General features: G+C 40.1%; 1 protein-coding gene across 5 annotated transcripts in view; it reads right to left on the bottom strand.

Annotated features, from left to right (window-relative positions):
- The window catches only part of TNRC6B (trinucleotide repeat containing adaptor 6B), a 252,336-nt gene that overhangs the window by 62,045 nt on the left and 162,437 nt on the right, over positions 1 to 27,854 (bottom strand). For all 5 annotated transcript variants that reach the window (XM_055394741.2, XM_055394745.2, XM_055394742.2 and 2 more), the window contains 2 exons: positions 9,774 to 9,861; positions 4,772 to 4,793 (listed from right to left, as the gene is read on the bottom strand). In XM_055394741.2, coding sequence (XP_055250716.1) covers positions 4,772 to 4,793; positions 9,774 to 9,861 — 110 coding nt within the window. The remainder of the gene's footprint in view (positions 1 to 4,771; positions 4,794 to 9,773; positions 9,862 to 27,854) is intronic.

The raw sequence follows: 27,854 nt of genomic DNA, 5'->3' as shown, positions 1-27,854 counted from the left end.
AGGTTGAAGGCAGGAGGAGAAGGGGATGACAGAGGATGAGATGGTTGGATGGCATCACTGACTTGATAGACATGAGTCTGAGTAAGCTCCAGGAGTTGGTGATGGACAGGGAAGCCTGGCGTGCTGCAGTCCATGGGATTGCAAAGAGTTGGACGCGACTGAACCGAACTGAAGGTTATTACAATGAACACCATGTAGTCGCTGTAACAGGATTTCTGGAATAGACTCAAAGATAAGCATTTTGGCCAGTGGAATAAAATGGTCCATCATCCCAGGCATGATGATGGCAAAACATTGTTTTTTTCGTTGTGTCCCAGTTGGGTAAAGATTATGAATCTGCTTTGGACAACAATATCTAAAAATTTTAATTTATACTGAGCCAGAAGTTTTTCCCTGTTTCTTTGACTCACCAACAGACATTTACCAAGGGAATGCTAAGTGTCAGGCACCAAAGTCCTTCAAATCTTTGAAGTTATCAGAGCTTCCCCATGTGGGAAGCCTTTCCTTGGGGGTTAAACATTCCCTCTCCTCTTCCAGCGTCTAGTCCTCCCAGAGGGGACATAGATTCTGATTCCTTGACCCATCTGGCCCGAACTCCTCAAGGTCCATTCAATAGAGGTTGATCTCTGTTCCTTTCCATAGAGTGGTGCCCATTATAGGAACTGCAAATCCCTGCCAAGATACTGTATTTCTTGGAGAAGGAAATGGCAACCCACTCCAGTGTTCTTGTCTGGAGAATCCCAGGGATGGGGAGCCTCGTGGGCTTTTATCTATGGGGTCACACAGAGTCAGACATGACTGAAGCGACTTAGCAGCAGCAGCAGTAATGTAGCTTAAAGCTGTGTTTCTATAAATCAGTTATTTCATACTGGTAACTTCCATTAAGCCAAATGTCACCCTAAGACCTAATACCTTCCCAACAACACTAGATGGTTAAGTCCAAACCCTTCCATTACATAGTCTACCTCTTTAATCCTAATTGTATCCTTCATCTCTGTTAAATCTGGTCTATTACATCAATCCTACAAATGTGTCCAATTCCAAGACCAATACCCAACAAACAAGATCAGTTGCTACCTAAGTACCTTTCAGTATCTGTTACCTGAGCAGCAGGCCCAGCTCGAGCCCATGCCCATCACCTCCACTTGAAAGCCCCGTTCTGTTCTCTCCAAATCCTCACCCTTTTAAAAAAAAAAATGATGGAAGATAAAAAATATACACTGAATCTACTTTTCCTCCGAAATATGGACAAATCTTACTTTAGTCCTCTCTGTACAACCAGAGCCTTGACACCACCACAATCTTTTCTTTTTTTCTCATAGGATCTGTTGGGGAAAGAGAGGTGGATTCAGAGTTCAGGGGAGGCTGCACAAGGAAGACATCATCTTTGGGAAGAGGAACAGGACCCAGAAACATCAGCTGAGGGAAGAGGAGTGCGATTCAGGCAGACTCCAGGGAACAAAGATGAAGATACGGCTGTAAAATGGGATAAAAAAAAGGTAAAAAGATCAGGGCCTCCCTTTTCTTATGGTCTAACACATCTCAGGGATAATTTTTATTTTTATTCTATGGTTCGAACAATTAAATCTGTTATGAGACTCAAAACAGGCGCTTGCCTCACTTCAGAATTACTTTAATTTTTGAAGGCGAATATGGAAACTGTGAAACTATTCCATTTTATGGTAGGTATGAGGAAAACCCTAAACAGAGGGAAACTTTGGTAGAAGTAAAAAAGAAAATTTAACTTTTAAGGCTTTGGCAGAGGAAGGAGGAATGTGATTCTAAGAACAGACCTGGTACAAATAAAAAAAGAAAGAAAAATCTAACGGAGTTTCAGTTTTCCAACAGAAACAGCACTTAACATACAGACCAGCTTGTTTCAACAGCTCAACTGGTCCTTGGCTTCACAAGTATTAAAAATTGTGGCCAGGCCCAGGAACCCAACCACTGTGTTCCAGTAACCACAGTCTGGATTTTTTCAGGAAAATGCCAATTTTCTCATCTGTTGTCCCCATAAGTCATCAAAAAGTCCTATAAAAACACTTATATGCCAAAATCCTTTCCTAGATAGTATGTTGGTTTAGAAAATATGGACACTGTTACATGATCAATAACTCTGTAAAGTACTTGTCTGAAATATAAATTATACTTTCTTATATTTCAGACAAGTAATTTACAGAGATACTTTCAAAATAATGCCTATTTCTGGGTTCAGTTCAGTTCAGTCACTCAGTCGTGTCTGATTCTTTGCGACCCCATGAATCACAGCATGCCAGGCCTCCCTGTCCATCACCAACTCCTGGAGTGCACTCAGACTCATGTCCATTGAAGTCGGTGATGCCATCCAGCCATCTCATTCTCTGTCGTCCCCTTCTCCTCCCGCCCCCAATCCTTCCCAGCATCAGAGTCCTTTCCAGTGAGTCAACTCGTCTGTCGCATGAGGTGGCCAAAGTACTGGAGTTTCAGTTTCAGCATCAGTCCTTCCAATGAACACCCAGGATTGATCTCCCTTAGAATGGACTGGTTGGATCTCCTTGCAGTCCAAGGGACTCTCAAGAGTCTTCTCCAGCACCACAGTTCAAAAGCATCAATTCTTTGGCAATCGGCTTTCTTCACAGTCCAACTCTCACATCCATACATGACCACGGGAAAAACCACAGCCTTGACTAGACGGACCTTTGTTGTCAAAGTAATGTCTCTGCTTTTTAATATACTATCTAGGTTGGTTATAACTTTCCTTCCAAGGAGTTCAGTTCAGTCGCTCAGTCGTGTCCGACTCTCCGCGATCCCATGAATCACAGCACACCAGGCCTCCCTATCCATCACCAACTCCCGGAGTACACTCAAACTCATGTCCACAGAGTCGGTGATGCCATCCAGCCATCTCATTCTCTGTCGTCCCCTTCTCCTCCCACCCCCAACCTTTCCCAGCATCAGTCTTTTCCAGTGAGTCAACTCATCGCATGAGGTGGCCAAAGTATTGCAGTTTCAGCTTTAGCATCAGTCAGGAGTAAGCGTCTTTTAATTTCATGGCTGCAATCAGCATCCCCAGTGATTTTGGAGCCCCTCAAAATTAAGTCTGACACTGTTTCCACTGTTTCCCCATCTATTTCCCATGAAGTGATGGGACCAGATGCCATGATCTTTGTTTTCTGAATGTTGAGCTTCAAGCCAACCTTTTCACTCTCCTCTTTCACTTAGGAACTGACAAAGTACAAAGGGAGAACACTATTTTAACTAATTAAAATAATTACAACTAGTAAGTTTTGCTCAGTTTATTTTATAAACCAGTACAAAATTCTAGACTATCTTCTCCTTTGAAATGCCTTTCTTTCCCTTTTTTCTTTTTTTGGCAGCACCATGAGGTATGCACAATCTTAGTTCTCCGACCAGGGATCAAACCTCTGTCCTTGGCAGTGGAAGCAAGGAGTCCTAACCACTGGACCACCAGGGAATTCCCTGAAATGCCTTTCGATTAGGAATATATGGCAGTAATATCTACTCATCTGAAAATCTGTTTTCCTGAACTAAGTTTCATAAGAAACTAGTACTGCCTTTATTAGTCTTCCATCACTGTGTGACATGCTTAGTCCAACAAAACAAAACAGAGCAATGAAAACACCAGTCCTCAGTGAAGCTCTCATCAAGCCGTGGCTTCTCTATGACTCTATCTTCCCCTAGCCTATCACAATCCCCTTGGTCTAGGACAGTGGTTCTCAATCTGGGACATATACTGTGGTCATCTACAGAGCTTCCCTAAGTATACCTGTTATGGCTGAGGCTTGGGACCATGAAGGTGTGGGCAGAGACCTGGGCTTGGGTGTTTTGACAACTCTATGCAGATAACTGGAGTGTACATGCTAGTAGAGAACATCATATTCAAATGGGCGAGGATAGGAGCTACAACACTGGTCTCAAGGAACGTCTCCTGTCCTTAACGGGATTCACCAAAAGTATGACCAACACCAGACAAGACTGCATAGTCAAAAGTAACAGAGGAAAAAGAATTGAAAACATGCAGACCATTAGAGGTTGAGAATGACCTCAGGACTATCTACTTCTGTTTACTACATATCACTATTTTGTAAGAAGTGAAGTGAAGTGACTTAGTTGTGTCCGACTCTTTGCGACCCTGTGGACTGTAGCCCACCAGGCTTCTCAGTCCATAGGATTCTCCAGGCAAGAATACTGGAGTGGGTTGCCATTTCCTTCTCCAGGGGATCTTCCCGACCCAGGGATCGAACCCGGGTCTCCCGCATTGGAGGCAGATTCTTTAACCTCTGAGCCACCAGGGAAGCCCATATTGTAAGAGGTAAAGTATATTATCTTTTCAAAAAGCATATTCCAGGCTCCAGCTCAGAAGACAGTGTGACTATCTGAAATATAACCCTCGTTTCCAGACTCAGTGCCTGTCACGGATCAAGACGGCTAACAACTCTCTGCAGTTGCCATCTGTAAAGTAGGGGCCAGTGTTCTGTTTTTGTTATTGTTCTAAGAAAAATTCTGAAAAGGTTCTGTTCAAAATCAAGACCTCCTTACTTTCAAAATGGGGAATTACTCTATCTACTCTCCTGCCTCCTAAAAAAACATAAGGCTAACTAGAAACACTAGTATAAGTACTTTTAGTTTGTCGTTACTGCTCTTCAGTGACTGCAGACAACCAATCTTAATTACCCTACACCCACCCTCACGCATCAAGTGGATTGGAGGCTGAGTCAGCAAGTGTAAAATCTAAACACAAAAGAGCACAAATCTAAAAAGAAAATCTTACCTTTGGTTTTTTGTTCCGTGACCTGCAAAATAAACAGACATAGGTAAATGAGACTTGCTTTCTAAACCAGCATTTTAAGATTACTGTAATTCTGATACCTCAAATAATTCAAGCTGTCAGATACACAGGCAGAGCTAAAATACAGAAAAAGTCAGCTTAGACATCTTTCTAAAGAAAATGGCCATATGTGTAGCTATAACTTACATGACCAACATTATGAAAGAGTCCAAAAATTAAGACAGAAAGCATTCACTCTTGAACAATAATGAGGTCCCTGCACTGGGGATAGTGTTTCCCATTCTCACATCCAGAAAAGGAAATGGATGAGGCCTAGAAACAAAATTAACCACAGATACAAAAAGATTTCCCTGTGAGTATGGACCCAGACACCTGAATTCAAATCTAGAAAGCAAAGTTTAAGGGCCCACACTAGAGGCATCAGAGATCACAGTAGGCAAGTTGGATTCAAAACCAAGCTCTGCCACTTCCTGTCTGTGTGATCTCAGTTTTCTATTTATCTGTTGAATGAAGATAATAACAGTATCTCTCTGCAAAGGACTGCTGTAAAGATTAAGCCAGATAACCCATAGCAATGCTCAGTAACTGTTTGCTATTATAATTATCAAAGTTTATAGAAAACTTAACGTGAAACAGAGCGATAAGACTGAAATTATAACATGGCTTCCCAGGTAGAGCAGTGGTAAAGAATCCACCTGCCAATGCAGGAGACATAAAAAACGTGCGTTTGATCCCTAGAATGGGAAGATCCCCTGGAGAAGGAAGTGGTAACCCACTCCAGTATTCTTGACTGGGAAATCCCAGGGTCAGAGGAGCCTGGCGGGCTACAGTCCGTGGGGTTGTAAAGGGTTGGACACGACTGAGTGACTGAGCATACAGACACACATAAATTTGAACAAATATAGACTACTTTGTTGAAAGTATTTCTTTATATAGTAACTAATACATTTCTGGAAGTGATTAACCTAAAAGGTTGGACATGCTAAATATAATGGGTTTGGAGAGAGTTTGGAAATGATGACTAGGAGTCACATGGAAGACTCTTCTGCTATTAAGAGGGGAAAATAAAGGAGGGCATCTAATTATCCATGCCCTATAATATTTAAACAAAACCACAAAAGGTCATGAATAAGAAAACATTCTAAAGGAAATGTACCAGAATTACATACATTATTGAGATCATGGGTTATTTTGACCCCCTGTTCCCAATTGCTAATCTTCAAAAAAATTTTTTGTATTGGTCCTCCAAATTCTATAACCAAAATATTCATATAGAAAAGAAGAGGTCTGATTATTTGTGGCTGGTAATCATACTAAGTTACTGCTCTGGATGTTCATGAAAACATGCTCATCTTCGGAAGGTCTGTCCTGTGGCTAACCAGCCCGCTTCAAAATGGATTCCAGCATACCACTGAATTAAACAATCCATTTGGATGACCTCTTGGAGTGTTTCTTACATTCTTGCATTAAAAGACAAGCTAATTCATTCAGCTGTACTGAATTTGTGCTAGGCAGCCTCTTAAAATGAGTATTTCCCCGTACTAATTGTTACAGAGATCAGTTCTACTGTATAATTTTTCTGTAACCCCACCTATCCAAGAATGAACTGATTTGCAACCACGGCCACCTCATGCGTCGAGTTGACTCAGTGGAAGAGTCTGATGCTAGGAAGGATTGGGGGTGGGAGGAGATGGGGACGACGGAGAATGAGATGGCTGGATAGCATCACCAGCTCGATGGACATGAGTTTGAGTGAACTCCAGGAGTTGGTGATGGACAGGGAGGCCTGGAGTGCTGTGATTCATGGGGTCACAGAGAGTCGGATACGAGTGAGCAACTGAACTGAAATCAATTCCTTATGGCAATTTATACCACGGTAAATACTTCTTAGAATGCCATCTGGAAGATCAGTTATTACAGGAAGTCAATGTCTTCCCTAGCTTTACGCAACAAACATAACTAATGTCAAATGTGCCTTAAAATGTGGGTTCTTTTAAAAGTGTTGTCCCCCAAGATGGTGAAAAGCTGGATGATCAAAGCATGGGTTCTGCTAACGCTAAACAATGATCCTTGAGCAGCATCAGCCTAATGAATGTGAGGCAAAATTCTTCTCAGACACCTCCCTCATAACTGGAAATCTAACACGGTTTACTCAGGGATGGTTCTAGAAAGAGCAAACCGCCATAACCACTGAGAACAATGGGAAAGCAGCTCATGTTTAATTTCTATGTATAAATAATTTAATTTAGCTAAATAAAAGTCAGTTCTCCGTGAACATTATGTTGCTAGCATTCATTCTTGACCATTTACTTATTAAACAAACATTTTTTTGGGTAATGCTTTTGTCCTGGGCACTGTCCTAGTTACTGGAAATATAAATATGAATAAAACCTCGAGAAACTTACAGCCAGGCTAATAGGGAAGACAGACACGAAGAGATGATTATAAAGCAATGGGGTAGGCTGTGAGAAAGATGTGGAAGCACTAAGAAGAGACCACACGTTCGCTGACTGAACGAGTGTATGACCCCATTATAGGGCCACTGGCACATTCTCTACAATTCTTTGCATCATAGCACATTTTAAGCCTCTTAGTTGAGATGCTGTCTCTACAGTGAGGTTAAAAACCACTAAGACAGTCACATGGTGAGCTTTGTGCTTGCTCCTTAAAAGTGCTAAATCAGAATCTAATTCTGAAATTATACAATGGTTCAGAATGGTAAAACAATATCAACGACCATGTGTCAAGCCTAGACCCTGTGCCAGCCAATCTAGAACATTTTCGAACAAACATGACCAAATTTTTATTGTTCTTAATTAGCCATGTGAAATTTCATTTACAGTGATACTTCTCTTGGCCATAACTGTTAAACCAGTTCTTAATGCAGATCAAGCACACAGGGTAGACAGTCCAGCTGTACATACAAAATTCTCTGCACAAATAATCCCAATTCACTCTTGAATGAACCCACACCATCTTTTATTTTAAATCATTTTTCTATTAGGGGGATCCACAACAAAAGTTTACAGATGCACATTATTATTAATCACTTCTAGCATTGATATTTCAGGTTAAAAGACACTGTTATCTATGTGAAAAACAAAGATGAACTGTACACAAGGCCCAAAACACTCACTCTATTTGACATTTTCCTGTTATCAGCCTTTGTTCAAGTTCCCCAGTGGAGAGCTTATAACCATGCATTCCCACAGACTGCAAAATCCATTTCTTGTACCAATATAGTAGATGAAATGGGAATGCCCTAAGGAAAGAAAGCCTCACTGAGCTTTACTCTCCCATCACTCCCACAGGAAAGTCAGTATGTGTGGCTACAGGGGCAATGCCTCTGACACCCCAGAGATGGTGGACCCACATATAGCAACTTCAGTGATGTGGAAGGTGGCTGTGTCCACTAAGTATAAGAAAAGCCTCTGGGCTGTCATCTGACATTTTAATTCAGACTCTGTACTGTCATTTTAGACAGTTTCAACAAGCTCAGATTAGAAGCAGGTATCCTGACAGCATGAAGATGCGCTGGTGAGCCCGCCACTATTAATAGAGCCAGAAGCACAATTAAAAGCAGACAAAACCTTAAAGAGTGCAGTAGTCTATCACGGCACCAAACAATAATGAATATTCCTTTTAATTAAGCCTTGAAGATAAATTACATTTCACATGTTTAATGCAGCAGGGTCACATGCAATCTAAGTCAGAAAATATTTCCAGTATTGTGTCTTATGCCGGCACTCCTACGTGATTTCAATAATTCAGAGAACAGAATTAAGGGAAATGCTATCTAATGATGCAGGGGAAACTTGCAGTGTCCCTTGAGTTTGAATGCCTTGAGTCTATTCTAAATCTAGAGTTCCCTCTGAACCCTGTTAACAGTTGCCCCGCTCCCTAAACATAGCTTCAATAACCTGGCTCCACAGCAGGGACCCTCAAACCTGCCTCACAGTGAGGGTCTGCTTCCAAAGTGTGTCAGATAGTGGTAACAAGAACTGGAGGTGAAGTGACTCTGCCAGGCACTTTGCAAAGGCAGCAAAGCACCCCTGCCAAACCAGAGCCCATCAGGTGAAGCTCTTAAAGCTGAAAGAACAGCGAGGGCGGGTAGTCAGCTCAGACTATGGCCAGGGCAGAGGAAACAGGGCAGGGAGGTCTAGCCACTCTCTGTTCCCCACAGCCCTGTCAGCTGACGTCGGTTGGTCCTATGTCTTTTTTCCTTTTAGCGTCTCTTCTTCTCTAAGCAAATGCCTCAAAGCCATGCAATACTATCTCCTTCAGAGCACTAAGCAGGCCCACCAGATCATTTTTTAATTAAAAAATATATATTTATTTATTTATTTGGCTGCGCCAGGTCTTAGCTGCAACAAGTGGGATTTTTAGTTGTGGTGTGTAAACTCTTAGTTGTGGCATGTGGGACCTAGTTCCCTGACCAGGGATCGAACCCAGGTTTTTGCATTGGAAGCATAGAGTCTTAGCCACTGAACCACCAGGGAAGTTGCGCTCCCCCTCCCCCACCAGATCCTTTTTGAGGGAGGATTCTTTATGGACTTTGAGGGAGATTTTTTTAAATGAAATTATCAAAAAGCAGACTCATATAAAATGACAATGTAGGTGGACCAGAAGGACAATATCAAGGCAAACTCTTGGAAGCTCTGAAAAATCATTCCATAAACTTAAGAAAATGGAGATTAATTATGATACAAACAGGAAATACAACAAGCATTTAAGTGTTGGTAACTCTCCTGCTTTTCTTGATATTACTCACTGTTGTTTTCTATAAAATCAGCTGCAGCATTAATTTAACATCTACTTACAATAATCAGTGCAGGTCTTTAACTTTCTCCCACTTTCAAATCTTAAAACTCTCAAGTCAACTAATGCCTCAAGTAGTATTATTAAGATGTCAGGCATCCAAGCCAAGTCAACTCATTCCAGATACACGGCGGATGTAAAGACACACTTAATTGATTAAACCCACCTTCTGAGTGGCTTCTTTTTTCTTTTTATCCTCTTTCTTCCTTTTCTTGTCTTCCATTAACTGTTCTTCCCTTTCTTGCTCCTTCTCTCTGTTAAAGTAATGTCATACCACCAGGTTAAACACCTATACTCACAGTCTATTTGTGTAGCAAATTAAATGCTTACAGATGGTGTGCAAGGCGACAAACATTTCATCTCTGACCGAGCAGAGCACAGTACTCCATTTAAGCTAGCAGGATACATAAAACCCATCATATTTACTTATCCTCCTTATTTTGGTCTGTAACCCCTTTTGCAACATGACATTAAGTTTGGTTTTAAAGAAGTCCAGTAAAGTGAGTTTTTATAATATCTTTCTAAACACACACACACACATGATTACTGTATTTCCACTCAGCAAAGAACCTAATTTGAATATATGACAACATTCAGTTGGCTTCTGACAATAATCCTCACAAATAATGCAGAATATATGACTTCAGTTACAGTATACAGGTATTTATCATAATTGAGGTGTTTTCTCACGACATCTTCAGAGCAGTGAATATAAAACCCTATGTTCTAAATTCTGTATTTTTCTTCTACATTATTAACACTGTATGTTTTACCTGTTTTCTGCTTGTGTTTTTAAGGCTGTATTGAAGGTCCTGTAAATCCATGTATTCCCTACTGGGTAATTTCACAATTAGGATCATCAGGTTTTGTTCTCCTCAATTAAAAATGATACATAAAAATAAGCATTCTAGTTGGAGAAATATGTACCAAATCTTAAGAAACTAAGATGATGTAATTTACCCCTCACATTTGAAAAATAACTGCAAAATGCAATAGTTACTGTATTACATAAAATATTCTTACATACAATCAAATATTCTAATAAATATAGAAAGTTGATGACTTCTACTTCCATGTATCGACTGGGAAAAACGCATAAATAACCACTGGTGTTAACTTCAAAACTCATGGCTGGAAACCCCAGATGCCAAGCTTACTGAATTTCAGAGCTGGAAAAAGAGTTAGAAATCAAGCTCCCAGTTCCCAACAACTGAAGAGATGCCATCTGCAATGCTTGTGGTTTTAGGGGACCCGACAGCAAATCCATGGTTTCATAGATATCACTTAGATAAAGGCTAAGTTGAAAGTCAAATTAAAGAAAAGTGTTAAATGTCTGCAGACATGGCAAAAACCACAATGATAGTTCCTGAAGGGCTCAAGTTTGGGGAGTGAAACTCCCTCAACCTACCTAGAAGGAACCAAAGGCCAGCACTGAGGCATACTCCCATGAACAGGTAGTGACACTTCATTTATAGAAAATAAGAACTGCACAAACAAATGAAGTGTTTTACCTATATATCAAGTTTTCAGTGGCTCTTTCTACATTCACAGATGCTGCCCTTTCTCCTATACTTCTGGGCATAAATACACAAAAGCTTCAAGTGCACAATCCACATTCCACAACAACGCCATGTTGCTGTCCACGTTGTTTAGTTGCTAAGTCATGTCCAACTCTTTTACAGACCGATAAGACTGTAGCCCACCAGGCTCCTCTTGTCAATGGGATTTCCCAAGCAAGAACACTGGAGTGGGTTGCCATTTCCTGCTCCTGGGAATCTTCCTGACTCAATGATCGAACCTGCGATTCCTGAACTGCAGGTGGATTCTTTACACTGAGTCAACCAGGAAGCCGAACATCCATGACAACTTAAAAAATACAACCAAAGAAGAGATTTTATTATAATTTCCTTAGACTTAAGGCTGCTTTCTTTGGAGTTGGATTATGTGTACATCTGCCTAAGTGTGAAGTTCCTGGTGAAAATCTACTTACAGTCGTGTACTACTTTAAGAAAATGGATTTATGAAAATTGGCAAGATAGATGTTGACCATCTAAGGTAGGCTGGCTGCAGATCCTGTTATATTTGGCTCGTAGAACCTCTTGCTTCCTCTGGCAGCAAATGGAAGGAGAAGATGGGGTTCCTCATGACCCAGTTACTGTAAGCTGATTTCCATATTTTAAAGTACAACTGACTACAGAAAAAGAGCAACCATAGCCTGAATGAGGATCTGTTTAAATATTCAATGTTCTAAAAAGCATAATGTTGTAAAAGTTTATTTTAAAAAGGCAAGGTAAAACAAACAAAAGCAGTTAGTCATTAATGAGACACATTCTTAAAAAAACAACCTACCTTTTCAAATATTTTTTCCTATAAACAGGTAATTTAGGGGAAGGGACTGAAACTTATGTTCACTACAAGCAGATTTATTTCCAAAACAAATATTTTTTGAAGCTTTCCAGGAGACAGACTGTGCTTTCACCCTGATCTTTTACTGAGTTGGTAGAATTGAGCCTTCTTTTTAAATCTCACTTTCTTAGGAAGAATTCATTTTCCCAAACCAAACCTGACTTAACCTTATCATTCACTTAATAATCAGTCAAAAAGTGTGGGGTTCACCTTCCTTCTACTTCAGTTGTGCTGTATCTTGGCTGCACCTTAGAACCATTTGAGGAACTCTGAAATATCTCTATGCTGTGAAAGAGCCCAGCAGGGGTGAAGAGGGCACCCACCCATCTATGGTGGTAGTGATGGGAGATTAGTTACATGGGGGACTGACCAATAATACATTAAGGATGACAACAGTCAGGTTTCTCAATATTGAAAAAAGGAGTTACCAAAATGGAAAAACGAAACTCAAATGAACCCCGTGGAGTTGGATCAGTATTAGTTATTGGCATGAATTCATGATTTTTAATACATCGGGATAGACATAACAAAAAAAAGTAGATGCAATTTTGTATGTATGTGTATATATTCCTTCATGTATGCAAATACACATACTTATTCCCTAGCTCTATCACTGAGAGGGCTTGGGAACAAGCAACATCCAAATATAGTAGCTATGAACATATCTCGAACCCAGATTATGGCTTCTAAATACCATCCTTCACTAAGAGAATCATAGTTTTGGTGTTTTTTTTTGGAGAAAGAATTAATTTGGGAGCTTGATGATGAAAAGCACAAAATAAGCTGAAATGCTTGCTTCCCAACAAGCAAGAATATCTTTGACAAATGATGGGACATATCAAATGGTCACAGAAGCCTGAAGAGGGTCTTACAAGCTAAATCTGGGACAATACGACACTAAAAATAAGTAATGATAGTAACAGATTATAAGCCATTGTATAAGATAGGAAAACGTGAGTCCATACAGAAAGAAATAAGTGAATACCTTGAGAATGTCAAGGTATGTAATCACATAATTTTAAAGCACACCATAAAACACTCATTAATTACAAAAGAGAAAATAATAATTATACAGAGGAGAAGCCGGGTGGATAGCAGCTTAAGTAAGCAATCCACATGAATATCATCAATGACGGGATACACTGAAATTGTGAGTAACCTGACAGGAGACTCTGAGAACACCGCATTAATCCTGTGATATGCGTAGCCTGAATATCATCGCAAAGAAACATCACACAGTCCCAAACTGGGAGACATTTTAGAAAATCGTGGGTTTAAAATCTTCGAAAGTTTCAAGGTCACAAACACCAAGGGAAGATGGGGGAACTGTTCCAAATGGAAGGGGACTAAAGGGATACAACCATGAAAACGCAAAGTGTGATCCTTCTGTTACAAAGGCCATACCGGGGCAAGTGTTAAACCTTGGGTAGGGGCCAAAGATTAAATGGTAGTAAACCATTACCAAAGGTAACATTCCAGATCAATCATATAGGAATCTTCGGGCTTTTTTTCCAAAGCTCCCACCCCAGGTGGTTCTAACATGTAACTGGAGTTGAAAATCACTACTCTAAATTCTCGTGTTAAGCTTCCCATTAGCCAGATGCAAGTGTAAACACCATAATCTAGAATAAATCTAGAATGGTAAAAAAGCCAAAACTACTCTTAAAATGTCTATGGTGAAGAAAATACAAGTGTTTTCTTTCTTCTTCTTCTTTTTTTTTTTTAATAAACAACTTCTGGTTTCAAGAAGTATGTGCAAGGGACTTGTTTTTGAGAAAGGCTGTATTTGAACAAAAAGGGAGACTCTCAATATTCATCTGAGCTGAAGCAGAGTAAGACTCCTGTCTGCAAGTTCAGGACACTGAAGAGTGACAACACTGGCATTCCTAAAAGCCGGCTGTTTCACACACAAAAAAGCCTCCCAGACCACATGGGGAAGTTCAGAGCTGGAATATCTAGATGACAATCCCCTAGAGCTGACATCCAAGGCCATTCACAGTACAGGTCCTGTTTCTGCACTACCCTCCTCTACTGTGCATACCTGATGCAAAAATCTTCCTCCTTTTTGGTGCTCAGTCACACCTTACTGTGTTGTCAAGTCCTGACTCAGTATCTGTCTGCTTCAGTGAAGCCTTCCCTGACAACTTCAACCCGTAAGAAACTCACCCTCGTCTGTACATCTCACCACCTCTGCCCTGCCTCTTGTCTGGCCCTGAGAAGAACAGGCAGGGAAGAGGGTTCCACCTTACACATGATGGTTAGAAAAGGCCTCTCTGATAAGGCATCCTAAGCGTGGAGACCCACCGAGGTGAGGGAGATGTGGCCGTCTGCGCCAGAGGATTCCAGGCAGAGGGAACAGCAAGTCGAACGGAATGACATTGGTGTGTTTGGCAAGGAGGCTGGAGCAGAGTGAATAAGGGAGAAGGTGGTGGATGAGATCAGAGGGGTAGCAGGGCCCTGCTGAACGTCACCGCACACACTTCTCAAAGTCAAGGGGACACATCTGGGAACTGAATAAGGGATCAAACTGGGACTGGTGTACACACACAAACCAACACTTCCTCCACCTCTAATTCAGTCAATGAAAAGCCCATTTTCCCCCTCCAGCTTTCAGAGCGGCTGTTCCTGTCTTCAAGGGGCTGGCCTGGCCTGCTCAGAGCACTGGTCAGGGCAGATCAGGAAGCCAAGTAGACCTGCATTTGCTACAGTGAAGTCCACTGTTGCCCTTCCTCTTCTTCTTATCACCAAGCACAAATCCTAGGACACACGAGGTCCTCCACTGAATGTTACCAAACTGCATGATGATAGAGCAAGCGACGCTCTTCTATCTTTTCAATGGGACATGGTTCAAAAGAAAAAGCCTCAATTAAATTTAGCTAGTTAAATCACTCAACAAACAGACACTGAGTTACTATTATGTGCCAGGTACAGATCTAGGCATTAGGGATATAACAGTGGCCTTGGGGGCTGACGATCTACACGGAGACAGACAGACAGATGTACACACACAACGTCACAAAGAAAATAAAGCTGAGAAAGGAGCTAGAGAGTGACCAAGAGGGAAGGGGCAGGGAAGATGATAGGGTACTTTACACAAGATGTGCATTCACGGAAGGCCTCTCTGAGGCAGTGAGAGATCGGAACGAAGGAAATTATCTGGGAGAAGAGTGACCGACCAGGCAGGGAGAAGAGTAAGTTCAAAGATCCTGGGATGGGAGGGTGCTTGGTGTGAATTTGGGGTTTTATTTTTTGGGGGGAGGGGTACTCTTCTTCCTCCCCCCTCCCCCACAGCAAAAACTCACACACACGCTTCAGAGTTTTCTGCGCTTATTTTGTAACAGTCCTCACTCACATCAAAAAAACTAGGCATTCTGTTTCTTAGGAGCTTCCCTCTAGTCTGTTCCTTTCATCTTTCCTTCCTTCCAATTGCAGTGCCTACTTGCCAAGCTCTGTGCTGGAGGCCAACAATTCCACAAGCAGTGTTGCTTGCCTTCCTGGCGCTCTCAGTTCAAATTTTACTGTGGCTCCGCCTGTCTTACTTGTGGCATATGGGATCCAGTTCCCTGACCAGGGATGGAACCCAGGCCTCCCGCATTGGGAGTGTGAAGTCTTGGCCACTGGACCACCAGGAAGTCTCCCTCGGCTTAAATTTTTGAACAGCTGTATCTTGCCTCACAACTCAGACAACTCTGCCCTCCATCGTTACCAGTATTTTGCTGTTGTTGCTGTTGTTCAGTCACTAAGTCATATCTGACTCTTTTTGACCTCATGGACTGCAGTATGCCAGGTTTCCCTGTTGTTTACTATCTCCCCGAGTTTGCTCAAACTCATGTCCACTGAGTTGGTGATTACCAGGACACTGGGGTGCCTTTGGAGTTTTGAAAGTACCAGAACCTTGGACAGGTGAACTCACGGCTTGTGACAAGCCAGGTAAGAGATCAACCTCTTTCCAAAAACTGGAATCACGGCCAATGGTTCCTGAATTAATGTACTCAAGCCCACTGAGCCTCAAGCATCAAGCAGAGGCAGGGCTGACAACTTCATACTTTGAAAGCAGCAGTCACCAATATACTGACCGGAGAGAAGAGAGTATCTGCCAGGTATGTATAACTGGCTACAACACCATCAACATCTGATGACTTTCTGGTCAGTCAGTATCGCAGCACCTCTGGTCCCAGATCATAACCATATATAATCAAGGCAGACAGACCCAAATGCATACAACAGATCCACCCAACAGATGAAATGTGCCAGAAGCAAACCAACACTGTAAAAGAACAAGCTATCAACGACTTCGATGAATCACCAGGGATTATGGCAAGTGACAAAAGCCAATCTCAAAGGTTACATACTGTATGAATCTATTTATAGAACACTCTGAAATGACAAGTAGCTGTCAGGGGTTGCTGGGAGATGAGGCAGGGTGATTATTAAAAAAAAAGGTGACACCAGTGGTCCTTAAGGTGATGAGACTTCTGCCTCTTGATGACAGTGGTGGTAGATAAGGGAAGCTACATGTAATACAACTATAAAACTAAACACACACATACACAAACAAGCACAAGTAAAACTGGGTAAATTAAACAATATCAGTGAGTTGTATCAATCAGTATCTTGGCTGTGATACTATAGTTCCACCAGAAGAAACCATTGGCACAAACTGGGTAAAAGGTGCCTGGAATCTCAATGTGCTATTTCTTACAACCACATGTGAATCTACAATTATCTCAATAACAATTTTAATGGAAAAAAAAAAAGAGCCTCAAATACTGGTTCATCTTTTAGTTATCTTCTTAAAATTTTTAAGGACTTCTATTTCAAACAAATATTTTAACAGCTCTTCATGAAAGTCACAGAAGAGTCAAAAAGAACTTTAGAAATCATTGTGGTCCTGACATTCAAAAAATGTATTCCCCCAAATATGCTAAAATCTACACTTCTCCCCAATACGTCCAAATTAACTGTTTTATCAATCGAGGTTCCTTGTATCTTCAGTACATTAGGTATGTGATAAATATGACACAACAGGGTGTTTAAAATGTTCCTCTACCATGTGATCCATAGCATCATCCTTTTACTGAGGATATTAGTGCTGTACCAATAATAAAAGCTATTATTTCACTATGCGGTGGAAGAGTACGTCAACTCAGCCAACATAAACTCCAGGCCCCTTCTGGTCTATTTCCCAGACTCCTTTATAACTAGAGATTGAAATGTGACTTATGTTCTGCCAATAAGTTGCACATGTGCGTGACTTTACTAGGAAACTGACAGGGCGCAGGGCACCCCTCTTCTCAGGGAGCAGACATGATGTGGTCCTGGAGCCGAAACCTCTAACAGTGGTTTCCTGAATGTACAGGAAGAGGAAAAAGTTCCCGTGGGGCCCCCCCATCTGTGGTGTGATTCCCAAGGATCTGTGAGACAGCATCACCATTTAATAAACTGCAGGCAGCAGTGAGAGTAAGTTCCATTGTCTGACACTAAGAACTCTATCCAACACAGATTTATATAAGCTTACCAAAGCACATCTAATATACATGACTTGTATAGACAGTTACTTCCTTAAAAGACAAATGGTAATCCTGGCAATTTATAAACGTAAGAAAATAATTAGACACAAAACCATCAACAGTCATAACCAATTAAGGATTAATGATACCACACACATATTTGGAGTGAGGACAATTAACAAAAGGAGTGCAATGAAAAGAGTTAAGCAAAGTGCTCGAAGTATCCATTTAGAGAGTTTTTAATTAAAAATGCACACAGAAAGAGAGCATGTTGGAATAAATCCATTTCAGCAGAGGAAATTACATAGTAGGGTACTCCAAAGATCTGTGTTGGATTTGTTCTTAACATTTTTTCATTTGCTGGATCTGACTGAGGGAATTTAATGGGATGCTAATGTAATTTGCACATGATATTAAATTAATAGTCAAGGCCAAACAACACTGAAGCATCAAAATCATTTTAACAGAGTAGCTCATGGGAAGAAAATAAACTAAGGAAATTAAACTAAGCAAAATAAAGGTAAATACATTTTTTATTAGAGGGATGCAGAAATTTCTCCTGCCCTGAGTTGCATCATATAATACATGACAGCAGATTGAGAGTTCCTTGGCTTCAAGGAGATCAAACCAGTCAATCCTAAAGGAAATCACCCTTGAATATTCATAGGCAGGACTGATACTGAAGCTACAACACTTTGGCCACCTGATGCGAAGGTGCTGGGGAGACTGAAGGCAAAAGGAGAAGTGGGGGACACAGGATGGAATGTGAGCAAACTTCTGGAGATAGTGAAGGACATGGGGGCCTGTCATGCTGCAGTCGATGGGGTCACAAAGAGTCAGACATGATTTTGCGACGGTACAGTAACAACAAAATTAACACTGCTCCTTCTACATATGAGTTACCTTCCTATGTGTGGTTGTGTAAAGCAATGCTTCTCAATCTTTAATGGGAATCTTGTTAAAATGCAGAGTCTTATTTAGTAGGTTTGGTGGGGACCTACAATTCTCCTTTTCTAACAAGCTGCTGGTCCCTGGACCTTACTTTGAATAGTACAGGAACAATGCACTTGGCTGTTCTTTCTAGGAAAATATGAAACTGTACTGATTTCTCCAAGGATAAATATTAACCTTATTAACATCAAGCTTATGACCTGTTATTCCTATCTGTGTTTCAGTGCCAAATGACAGTGTAATCTCCATAAAGATATATTAAAAGTCAATTAGACAACTTGTATAATACCAAATATGCTTGAAATTTAATTGAAACGACATCAGCAATAGCTAGGACCACATCTGTGCAGGCAAACCATGATGACAGCAAATGTAGGCATCAATAGTTGAAGGGGACCATCAACTGTGGAGGAATGCAGATTTCAAGTATGTCAAGCACAAAAAGAATCTGCGTTTCAGAATCAGTGAAATACGGCAACAATATTTCTGTGAACATAACCTCTGACTCCCAGTTCAGTTCAGTTGCTCAGTGTCTCACAAATCCCTCCACATCCCACACCTGAGGTACATGCAAGGAACAGGTTTATCTGGAATTACTCAAATCAGAAAAAGGAAGAAAAAACATTTAAAAGAACTTGTTTTCACTTTCAAAAATTCCATGTGGCAAAAGCTGTAAGGAGTGATAGGGGAGGTTTTCACCTGAAAAACCCTTCAGGGTTAGAATGGTGATTGAGAAACAGCTCATTTGAAATAACTCTTCTTATACTTTATATGCTCTTGCCTCGCAGCCCAGCAGTCTCTAACAAAGGTCTTTATTCAGTCTTAGTGCAGCTGTGTAGGAAGTTCCTTATATTGCTTTGGGAATTATCTCCTTATAGCTTCCACCCACTGGTCCTAAGCTTTTCTTTCCAGACCGCATGGAAGTCTTCTAAATCCATATTTGTAGTCACCCATCACGCATCCCAGAGGCTTTCTCACAGTCTTCAAACAGTTCACCTGTGACCTGGTTTTCCAGCCCCTCATCACTGAGGTCATTATCCCCTAGACATATCCAGCGTGTCGACGAGCATCCAATTACTGGGTAAGGCAGGACCAAACAGAGTAGGCCTGCCACTTCCTCTTCCCAGATAATACTCCACTGTCAATATGGTCACAGAGCCCATCTGCCTTCCCAGCAATCACCTCTTGCTGAGTTACAGCCACTTCTCACACCTATTTTTCACAGTATTGCTAAGTTACTGCTCCATGATTGAGTACAGGATCTTACATGTATCTCTCCCAATGCCTTCTGTGCCTGACTGTCAGCCTAGCACTGCTGCCCCCTACAGCTGGCAGGGGAAGCCTGGCACAACATTTCCCAGAATCCCGTTCTCTGTCTGTTCTAGGTTAGATACGGCCAATGAGAGGCTCCTGCTCTGGAAGACGGAAGTTAGTATTCTCTGAAAATAGCTGTAGGCAGACGCATAGGCAGCAGCAGACAGGACTTTCCACTTTCACAGCAGCCTCCAGATGAACTGGAGCCACACTGGAGCTGCAGACGACTGCTGAGATCATGCTTCCCTAGGAACTGGCATTCTAATTTCATCAACAACAATAATGATCTCCTTGCATTCTACCCCCGCCCGTTCCTGACTTTCTAATGGTTGTGTGAGCTTTTAATTCCCTATAGAAAAACCTTTTCTTTTTGGAAAATACAATTGATTCTACCCCAAAAAGCTACCAGAATTAATAAATGACTTTAACAAGGTTACAGGATATAAGATCAATACATAAAACCAATTCCATTTCTGTATACTAACAACAGTCAAAAACTGAAATTTTTAGAAATCTTATTTATAGTAGCATTGAAACCTATGAAATACTTAGAGGTAAACCTGGCGATAAAGTCCTATCCTTCTACACTGAAAACTATAAAATGCTGATGAGAGAAAAATTTTAAAACCTAAATAAGTGGAGAGATATACTGTGTTCACAGACTAGAAGACAGCACTGTTTATATGTCAGTTCTTCCAAAATTGATTTATAGATTTGACACAATCCTAATCAAAATCTCGGCATGACATTTTTTAAAGTAGAAATTGACAAGCTCTTTTTAAAATCCCTAAAGACCTAGAATAGCCAACAAGTTTCAAAAAGAACAGCTGGAGGACTCACAGCACCTGACACACAGACTTATTATAAAGATATAGTAATCAAGACAGTGCAGTATTGACATTGACAAAGACAAAAGTTCAGTAGGATGAAACAGATTCCAGAGATAGATCGATACAGAAATGGACAACTGATTTTCAAAAAGGTACAAAGGTAATTCAGCAGAGAAATAGTCTGTTCTCCACAAATGGCGGGGCAGCAGCTGAACAGCCATATGTTTAAAAAAAAAAACAACCCTCAACCCAGACCTTACACTGTATACAAAAATCAACTCAAAATGGATCACAGACCTGAACATAAAACTAAAAGAAAATAAAGAAAAGAAAATCTTTGTGAACTTGGGTTAGGAAAATTATTTCTTAGCCCTAACGACAAAAGGACGATCCACAAAAGAAAAAAAAAAAGGATAAATTTGATTCTTCAGAATTAAGAACTTCTACTGTCCAAAAGATGATGTTAAGAGAAAAAGAGCAGCAGACTGGGAGAAAATATTTGCAAATCACTTATCTGATAAAGAATGCGTCTCCAGATAGATAAAGAACCCTGGAAATCTAATAATATATTTAAAAAACCCTATTTTTCAAGTGGGCAAACTTTGTAGCAGCTTGATTTGTAAGAGCTGAAAACTGTAAATGACTCAACTGTGCATCAGTTGGTAAATGGATCAACAAATTGTGGTAGTGTATACAATGAAACAGTTCTCAGCAATAAGGGGAACGATAACACAAAGCATGGATAAAACTCAAAATAATTATGCTGAATGAAAGAAGCCAGAAGAGAAGAACTGTATGCTCCATTTGTATAATATTCTAGAAAACACAAACTAATCTCTAAGGGCAGAAAGCAGATCAGCAGTTACCGAGGGGCTGGGAAGGGGCAGGGCGGGGCCAAAAGGAAGACAGACAAGTGGGCACAAAGAGACTGTGGGGGACTTCCCTGGTGGTCCAGTGGCTAAGACGCTGCACTCCCAATGCAGGGGGCCAGGTTCAATCTCTAGTCAGGGAACTAGATCCCATGCCACAACTAAGAGTTCATATGCCACAACTAAGAGTTCATATGCCACAACTAAGCCTCAGCTCAGCCAACACAGACATACACACACAGCCAACACAGACATACACACATACACAGATGGAGACTTTGGGAAATAACTGATACACTCTTCATCGTTAAGCATGCACAGTTCAAAATTGCATGTATTCTGAACACTTCAAATCTAAGCACTTCAATTCTAGTTTAGTATTTCAATTACACCTCAATAAGGGGCTGAAAATAAAAATGAAAAAGAGAAGAAACTCTTTCCTCCATGGAATACCTGGAATGGCCTCTATTTTCCTGGCAGAGCCCTGACTGTGCACTGGTACCTGTGAGCTCTAACAGTTGAAATTTCATTCAGGTTGGACATTCTAAGATGCCAATCTTTAAATCGGGGCTTCTGCATTGATAACATTCCTGTGAGTGCAAAGTACCATTTTTATTTTCTTTTTTTATTCTAAAATTTTTATTTAATACATTGTACAAAGCACAATGCCAAAAACATTAGCAGTTAAAATTTCACCAAAAGAAAAAATACTATAGGAAACACAGTTGTAAAAAGCTACATTAAGTTATTTTACAACTGCCTCAGGCTGCTGAAAGAAAAAAAACCCAATGCCATACCTAAGTTATCCCTCGCTCAAAATAATGCCATTTATGTTATAAACCATGAGCACCACATCAAAAGACGGGAACTGCTTTTGTTAATTCATATATGACTGTATCACTTTGCTATACACCTGAAACAAACACAATGCTGTAAATGAAATATAGTACAATATAAAATAAAAGTAAGTAACAGACCTTTGGGGCTTTACACTGAGTTAGAGTTCCTATCAGAGGGACAACAGCACCACAGCCGTACTGAATCCTCATGAAGGAGGCACACGAATGACTGAATTACAGGAGTTACAGGAATGAGAGCTGCTCACCTCCCAGAAACTACAGCTCACAGAAAGCCAACAAAGGCACGAGATACAGACCATTTACTTATGAATGTGTAAAACTCAAGAAGGTCCACATTATTCCTACATGTTGAAAGTGCTTCAAAATTCACATAATACTAATTTTCTTTTGGTTCTGGTTAAATTATATATACCAGTTTATAACAAATGGTAAAATCTGTAACTCTGTTCAAAGTTTTAATTTTTAAATGCAATGAAGCCTCCTGTAAAAGAAATCTTAATAAGGTAAATGTCTGAACTTTTAAACCATTACATTTCACTGCTTTAATTCTCTAGATTGCTATAAATTACCAGCCTATTCACTGGGATTTTCTCCTGATGCTTCCATTCAGCTGGTAACACCTATGTTGTTTAGTTGCTAAGTCAAGTCTGACTCTCTTCAACCCCACACTGTAGCACGCCAGGCTCCTCTGTCCACGGGATTTCCCATGCAAAAATACTGGAGTGCTTAGCTATTTCCTTCTCCGGGAAATCTTCCCAACCCAGGGACTGAACCCACATCTCCTGCATTGGCAGGCAGATTCACTACAACTGAGCCACTAGGGAAGCCTCATACTTTTATGATGTGTTTATATTGTAACTCTGAATCAAATCTTCTAATTTTTCAACTATTCTTTTGGTTTTGCTTGCCTCAAACTAAGGTTCTTCAAGCTCAAAAGATCCCTGAAGTTTTCAAGACCTAAAGATCTGGTGAGTAAATCTTTGTTAACACCATCTTATATTTTACTCCTGAAAGTACTTGCTAGGCTCCAAAAGAAAGCCTGAAACTGGAGTAGTTTACAAATATTCAATAGACTAAGGAGCAACATCCTGAGGAGGGCTTTTAATATTTATATCCTGGAACCACTAAAGACTATGTTTAAACCTTAAGGGCCAAACACACAAAGCCAGAGAGGCACTCTACCCTTAATATTCAACAGTAAAGAAAGCGAAAAGAAACAAGGTATAGGAGTCCAAGCCCGGGTTCTAGAAGCTACAACAGAATAGCAAAGTATGGTTCCTCAGCAGAAAAGAAAACAGCTTACCAATGAGAACCCAAAGTGTGAGGCACACGTCATTTAGAGAGGAATCAACAACTTATGAACAGTAGACAGTGGGGCTGCTTTCACAAAACACTTAGGAGCTTTTGTTTTTATATTGTTTTCCACCCTTCTTTGCCTGCTTCCATGCATGGGCCAACACGATTATATATCAAGAGAAGTAATAATAATAACTGACCTTAGAAATAAAATAGATTGTTTGCAATTCAAGCCAAATCACAGTAAGTTTAAAAACCCCTTTAGAAGGCAATTTTAAAGCAATAAAAGCATGACAAACAATTCTTAAGATTATATGCTCGCCACATTCATCCAGGAGGACTCGGTGGCTAGGACATCAAAATGCTTCAAGTGCTTTGCACATGGCTACCTCCAGCAGGGCCTGGTCTCTGCAGATGCTGACTCAGCAGGCTTGGGCTGAGGTTCAGACTTCTGCAAGTGCACTCCTGGCGGTGGCGGCAGGGGAGGGTGGTGGTTGTGGGGTGATCAGGAAGGTTTGGAGAGATTCTTGGAGGTCTGCTGCCTCCCCACACAGGAGAAGGGAGTGGGGAAGTGTATGCCCTCAAGTGGGGGCCATTATTCTCACCCAGGCTCTAGACTCTCCTCTCTCACTGACCAAGCCACTTTCTCAGGGCTGCCCAGGCACACATAGGAAGAGGGCTAAATAGGGGGCATGAAAACCTTTAAAAGCGTGACTCAGATCTAAAGGAGAGAAAAGAACGGAATTCAAACAAAGATCCATGTGGTTCTCCTCTGACCAAGGTGGGAAGGGTCTTGTCATATCACAGGCCACCAGGGAAAGTGACTTTTGCACATCTTTCTAGATCTGTGCCTTAAGAGAAAGCCTAGCATTTCATTCAGAAATTAAGAGGAGGAGATTTGGGGCCTTCCCTCAGAGATCACACAGTACCTTACTGCAAACAATGAATGAGACAGGCAGGGTGCAAGCTTCCTGATTATACAGCACCACTACCACTTTATTAAGTCTATGCCTGTTATTCTAATTCTGGAAATCCTCTGAGAAAGGGTGCTATTTGTGACCCTTATCTTGGTATTGAAAAATTAGCAGAGAAGGAAATCAACTCTGAATTCAGGATCCACAGGTTGACAGTCGTACCCTACTTCTCAATGCTCTTAATTTGTGCTCTATTTTCAGAATAGTAAAAATGGAAAGTCGTGTTTTTGTATGCCGGTTGTCATTTAAATTTAGCAAGTTGAATGATAATAACTGAATTACCTTGAGGGAAATGTACATTTCTGAAAGATAAGCATGTTTAATGTTAATAAGTAACCAGCTACAGAGTATAGGTAACTCCTGAACTTACATGACCCAGTTGTTCATCTAAAATTACACACAGGTGGGAAGATGACTCAAAATTTAAAATGCCATTTATACACAGCCTTTTGGTAACACTAAGCCAACATGTAACTGTGTTTGATGCTTCAAGACCACATACAGGATGCCTAATTCTAGATGATATTTAAGGCTCTATATACACAATTTTGTACCTAATTTCTACTTAGGTCACCTGAGAAAAATTTTTAGAGAGTAATCTACCGTTGTAACCTTTAATAACATTATTCAAATCTAAGGAATTTCAAATGTATGCTTTTAACAATCTCAGTAATAGCCAAGTGTAAATATCACGGTTTTCTGAAAGAACACTTCAGTTTCTCTTAAACAAGGGATCAAGGTCTTTTTTTCCCCTTGGAGTTAAGAATCTTGCTTTCCATATAAAATCTGTATAATCTCTGAGTCTAGAAATTCGCAACAAACACCTGCAGAGTTTCTCTGTTTTTGTGTGTGTGTTTCACCACTCAAGTTTCCAACATCTTCAAAGTTCTTTTGATTCCATCTCCCACAACCCCATATCTAAGTACAATCAATTACAACAAGCAGAGCCCTCTACCAAGGTCAGGCAAAGAGAAAACACAAGCTTTGAAGTCTGACAGTTTTAAGACCAAATTAAATGTATCTCGAGCCTCAATTTCTACTCATGGCAGGAACTTAGGCAAATTATCTGGCTTCTAGATTTCAGTTTCTGCATCTATAAAATGCAGATTATGCTGGCTGTCATGAAGAGTGGCTGTGCTGACTGGAGACAATGAATGAAAGCATCTTAAAATACCCAGTCGCCGGGCTGCAAGTTCTGCTTCTCTTCTGGCAGCAGTTCCCTCAGCCTTCTCCTCTCTATCAAGAATCTATGATGCATAAACCACAGAAGAGGGGCTTGGGTAATACACAAGGAGGTATGAGACACAACATTTCTGAGACATACTAAAGAGCCACCATAACACTATTCAATTAGATCCATACCACACACCTCATGTGAAAATAAACTCTAGATGAAGGAACGAGTTCAATATAAAGGAAAGAAGGAAATGCATATTCTTCATTAAAGCACTGAAGAAGCTAATTTCTCTTTTCATAATTACAGAGTAAACAAAGACTTTCTAGTTTATAACTATGATACAAACTCAGATCTCATAAATAAATGACTGCTGTATCTATATAAAATACAGATATTTAGAAACTTTAAAACCATTATTATGATAAAACCCACCAGGAACATGACCAGTGATTGCTGGGGAAAATATATTAGCAATTTATATCACAAAGAGTTAGGTTCCGTGATACATAAAGAGCTCCCACAAATCAGTAAGGAAAAGGTCAACAATCCAATAGAAAAGGTGAAGGAAATGAACTCATTGTTCACAGTTCACATCTAAAACATCTGAGAAGATAATCTACTGCATTCCCTGTAAGAGAATAGCATTATTAGAACTGTCCTGGAATACCACTTCTACTTACCAAACTGTCAAGGACAAAATCTGTAAAACTAAAATGCTGCCAAAGGTTCCAGGGGAAAGGCATTCATATATGTTGCTGGTGAGAATATAAACTAGTAAATCTCTATACAGGATAATTTAAAAGTTTTCTATCAAAGTTAAAGTGTACATAGTCTTTGACATAGTTATCTCACTTTTAGGAACATTATCACAAGAAAATAATTATACACGTGGGAGATGACATACCTAAAGAATATGCACTGCAACATATTTGTAATGGCAAAAGATTGGAAATAGTCCATCAATTAGGAAGCTGGTTATATAAATTATAGCTTATCCACACAAGGAAATACTATGTAATTATGAAAGGAAGCTCTTTATGTACTAATGAGAATAGATCTACAAGATATATTGTTAAATTCAAAAAGCAAGATGCAAACAAGTGTATTTTAATCACCAGGTACGTAAGAAAAAGAGGGTTTATGTGTAGCTCTTTATATATGAATAGAGACTCCTTGGAAGGAAACATTTAAAAAAACTAGTAATACTACTGCATTGAAAAAGGAAAAGCTGGGTGGTGGTTAGACACTGTATACTTTTTTCAACCAAATAAATTCAATTTTCAAGAAGATACTTGCAAATGATATATCTAATAAGGGGTTAATATCCAAAGTATACAAAGAATTCATATAACTCAACATCAAAAAATAAAACAAAAACTTTAAAAAAAGGGCAGAGGACCTGATTAGACATTTTCCCAAAGAAGACATACAGGTGGCCAAAAGGCACCTGAAAAGATGTTCAACATCAGTAGTCACCAGGGAAATGAAAATCAAAAGTACAATGACACGTATCAGCCCATACAATCAGAATGGCTATTATCAAAAGAACAAGTAAGTGTTGGTAAGGAAGTGGAGAAAATGAAACCCTGGAACACTGTTGGTGGGAATGTAAACTGATGTAGTAACTATGGAAAACAGTAAGGAAGTTTCTCAAAAAATTAAAAATAGTTACCATACAATCCAGCAATTCAACTTCTGGGTATTTTTCTAAAGAAAACAAAAACACTAACTGGAAAAGATACTGCAGCACTGTTTACAACAGCCAAGATATGGAAGCCACCTAAGTGTCCACTGACAGATGAATGGATAAAGAAGATGCAGTATGTGTGTATATGTGTGTGTGTGTATGAATATTACTTGACCATAAAAAAGAAATAAATCCTTCATATTATGCTAAGTGAAACAAATCAGAGAAAGACAAATATTGTACAATTTCACTGACATGTGAAATCTAAAAAAAAAAAAAAAAATCACCAAAAAACAAAAAAAGAACAAACAGAAAACAGAACAGACTCACAGAGAACAAACAGGTGGTTGCCAGAGAAGGGAGGGGATGGGTG

The sequence above is a fragment of the Moschus berezovskii genome, chromosome 6 (assembly GCF_049115385.1).
Source record: "Moschus berezovskii isolate FMDL1 chromosome 6, NW_MosBer_1.0, whole genome shotgun sequence".
NCBI classification, from domain to species: Eukaryota; Metazoa; Chordata; class Mammalia; order Artiodactyla; family Moschidae; genus Moschus; species Moschus berezovskii.
The sequence above is the reverse complement of the archived record's forward strand: the minus strand, read 5'-3'. Positions and strand labels throughout refer to the sequence as shown.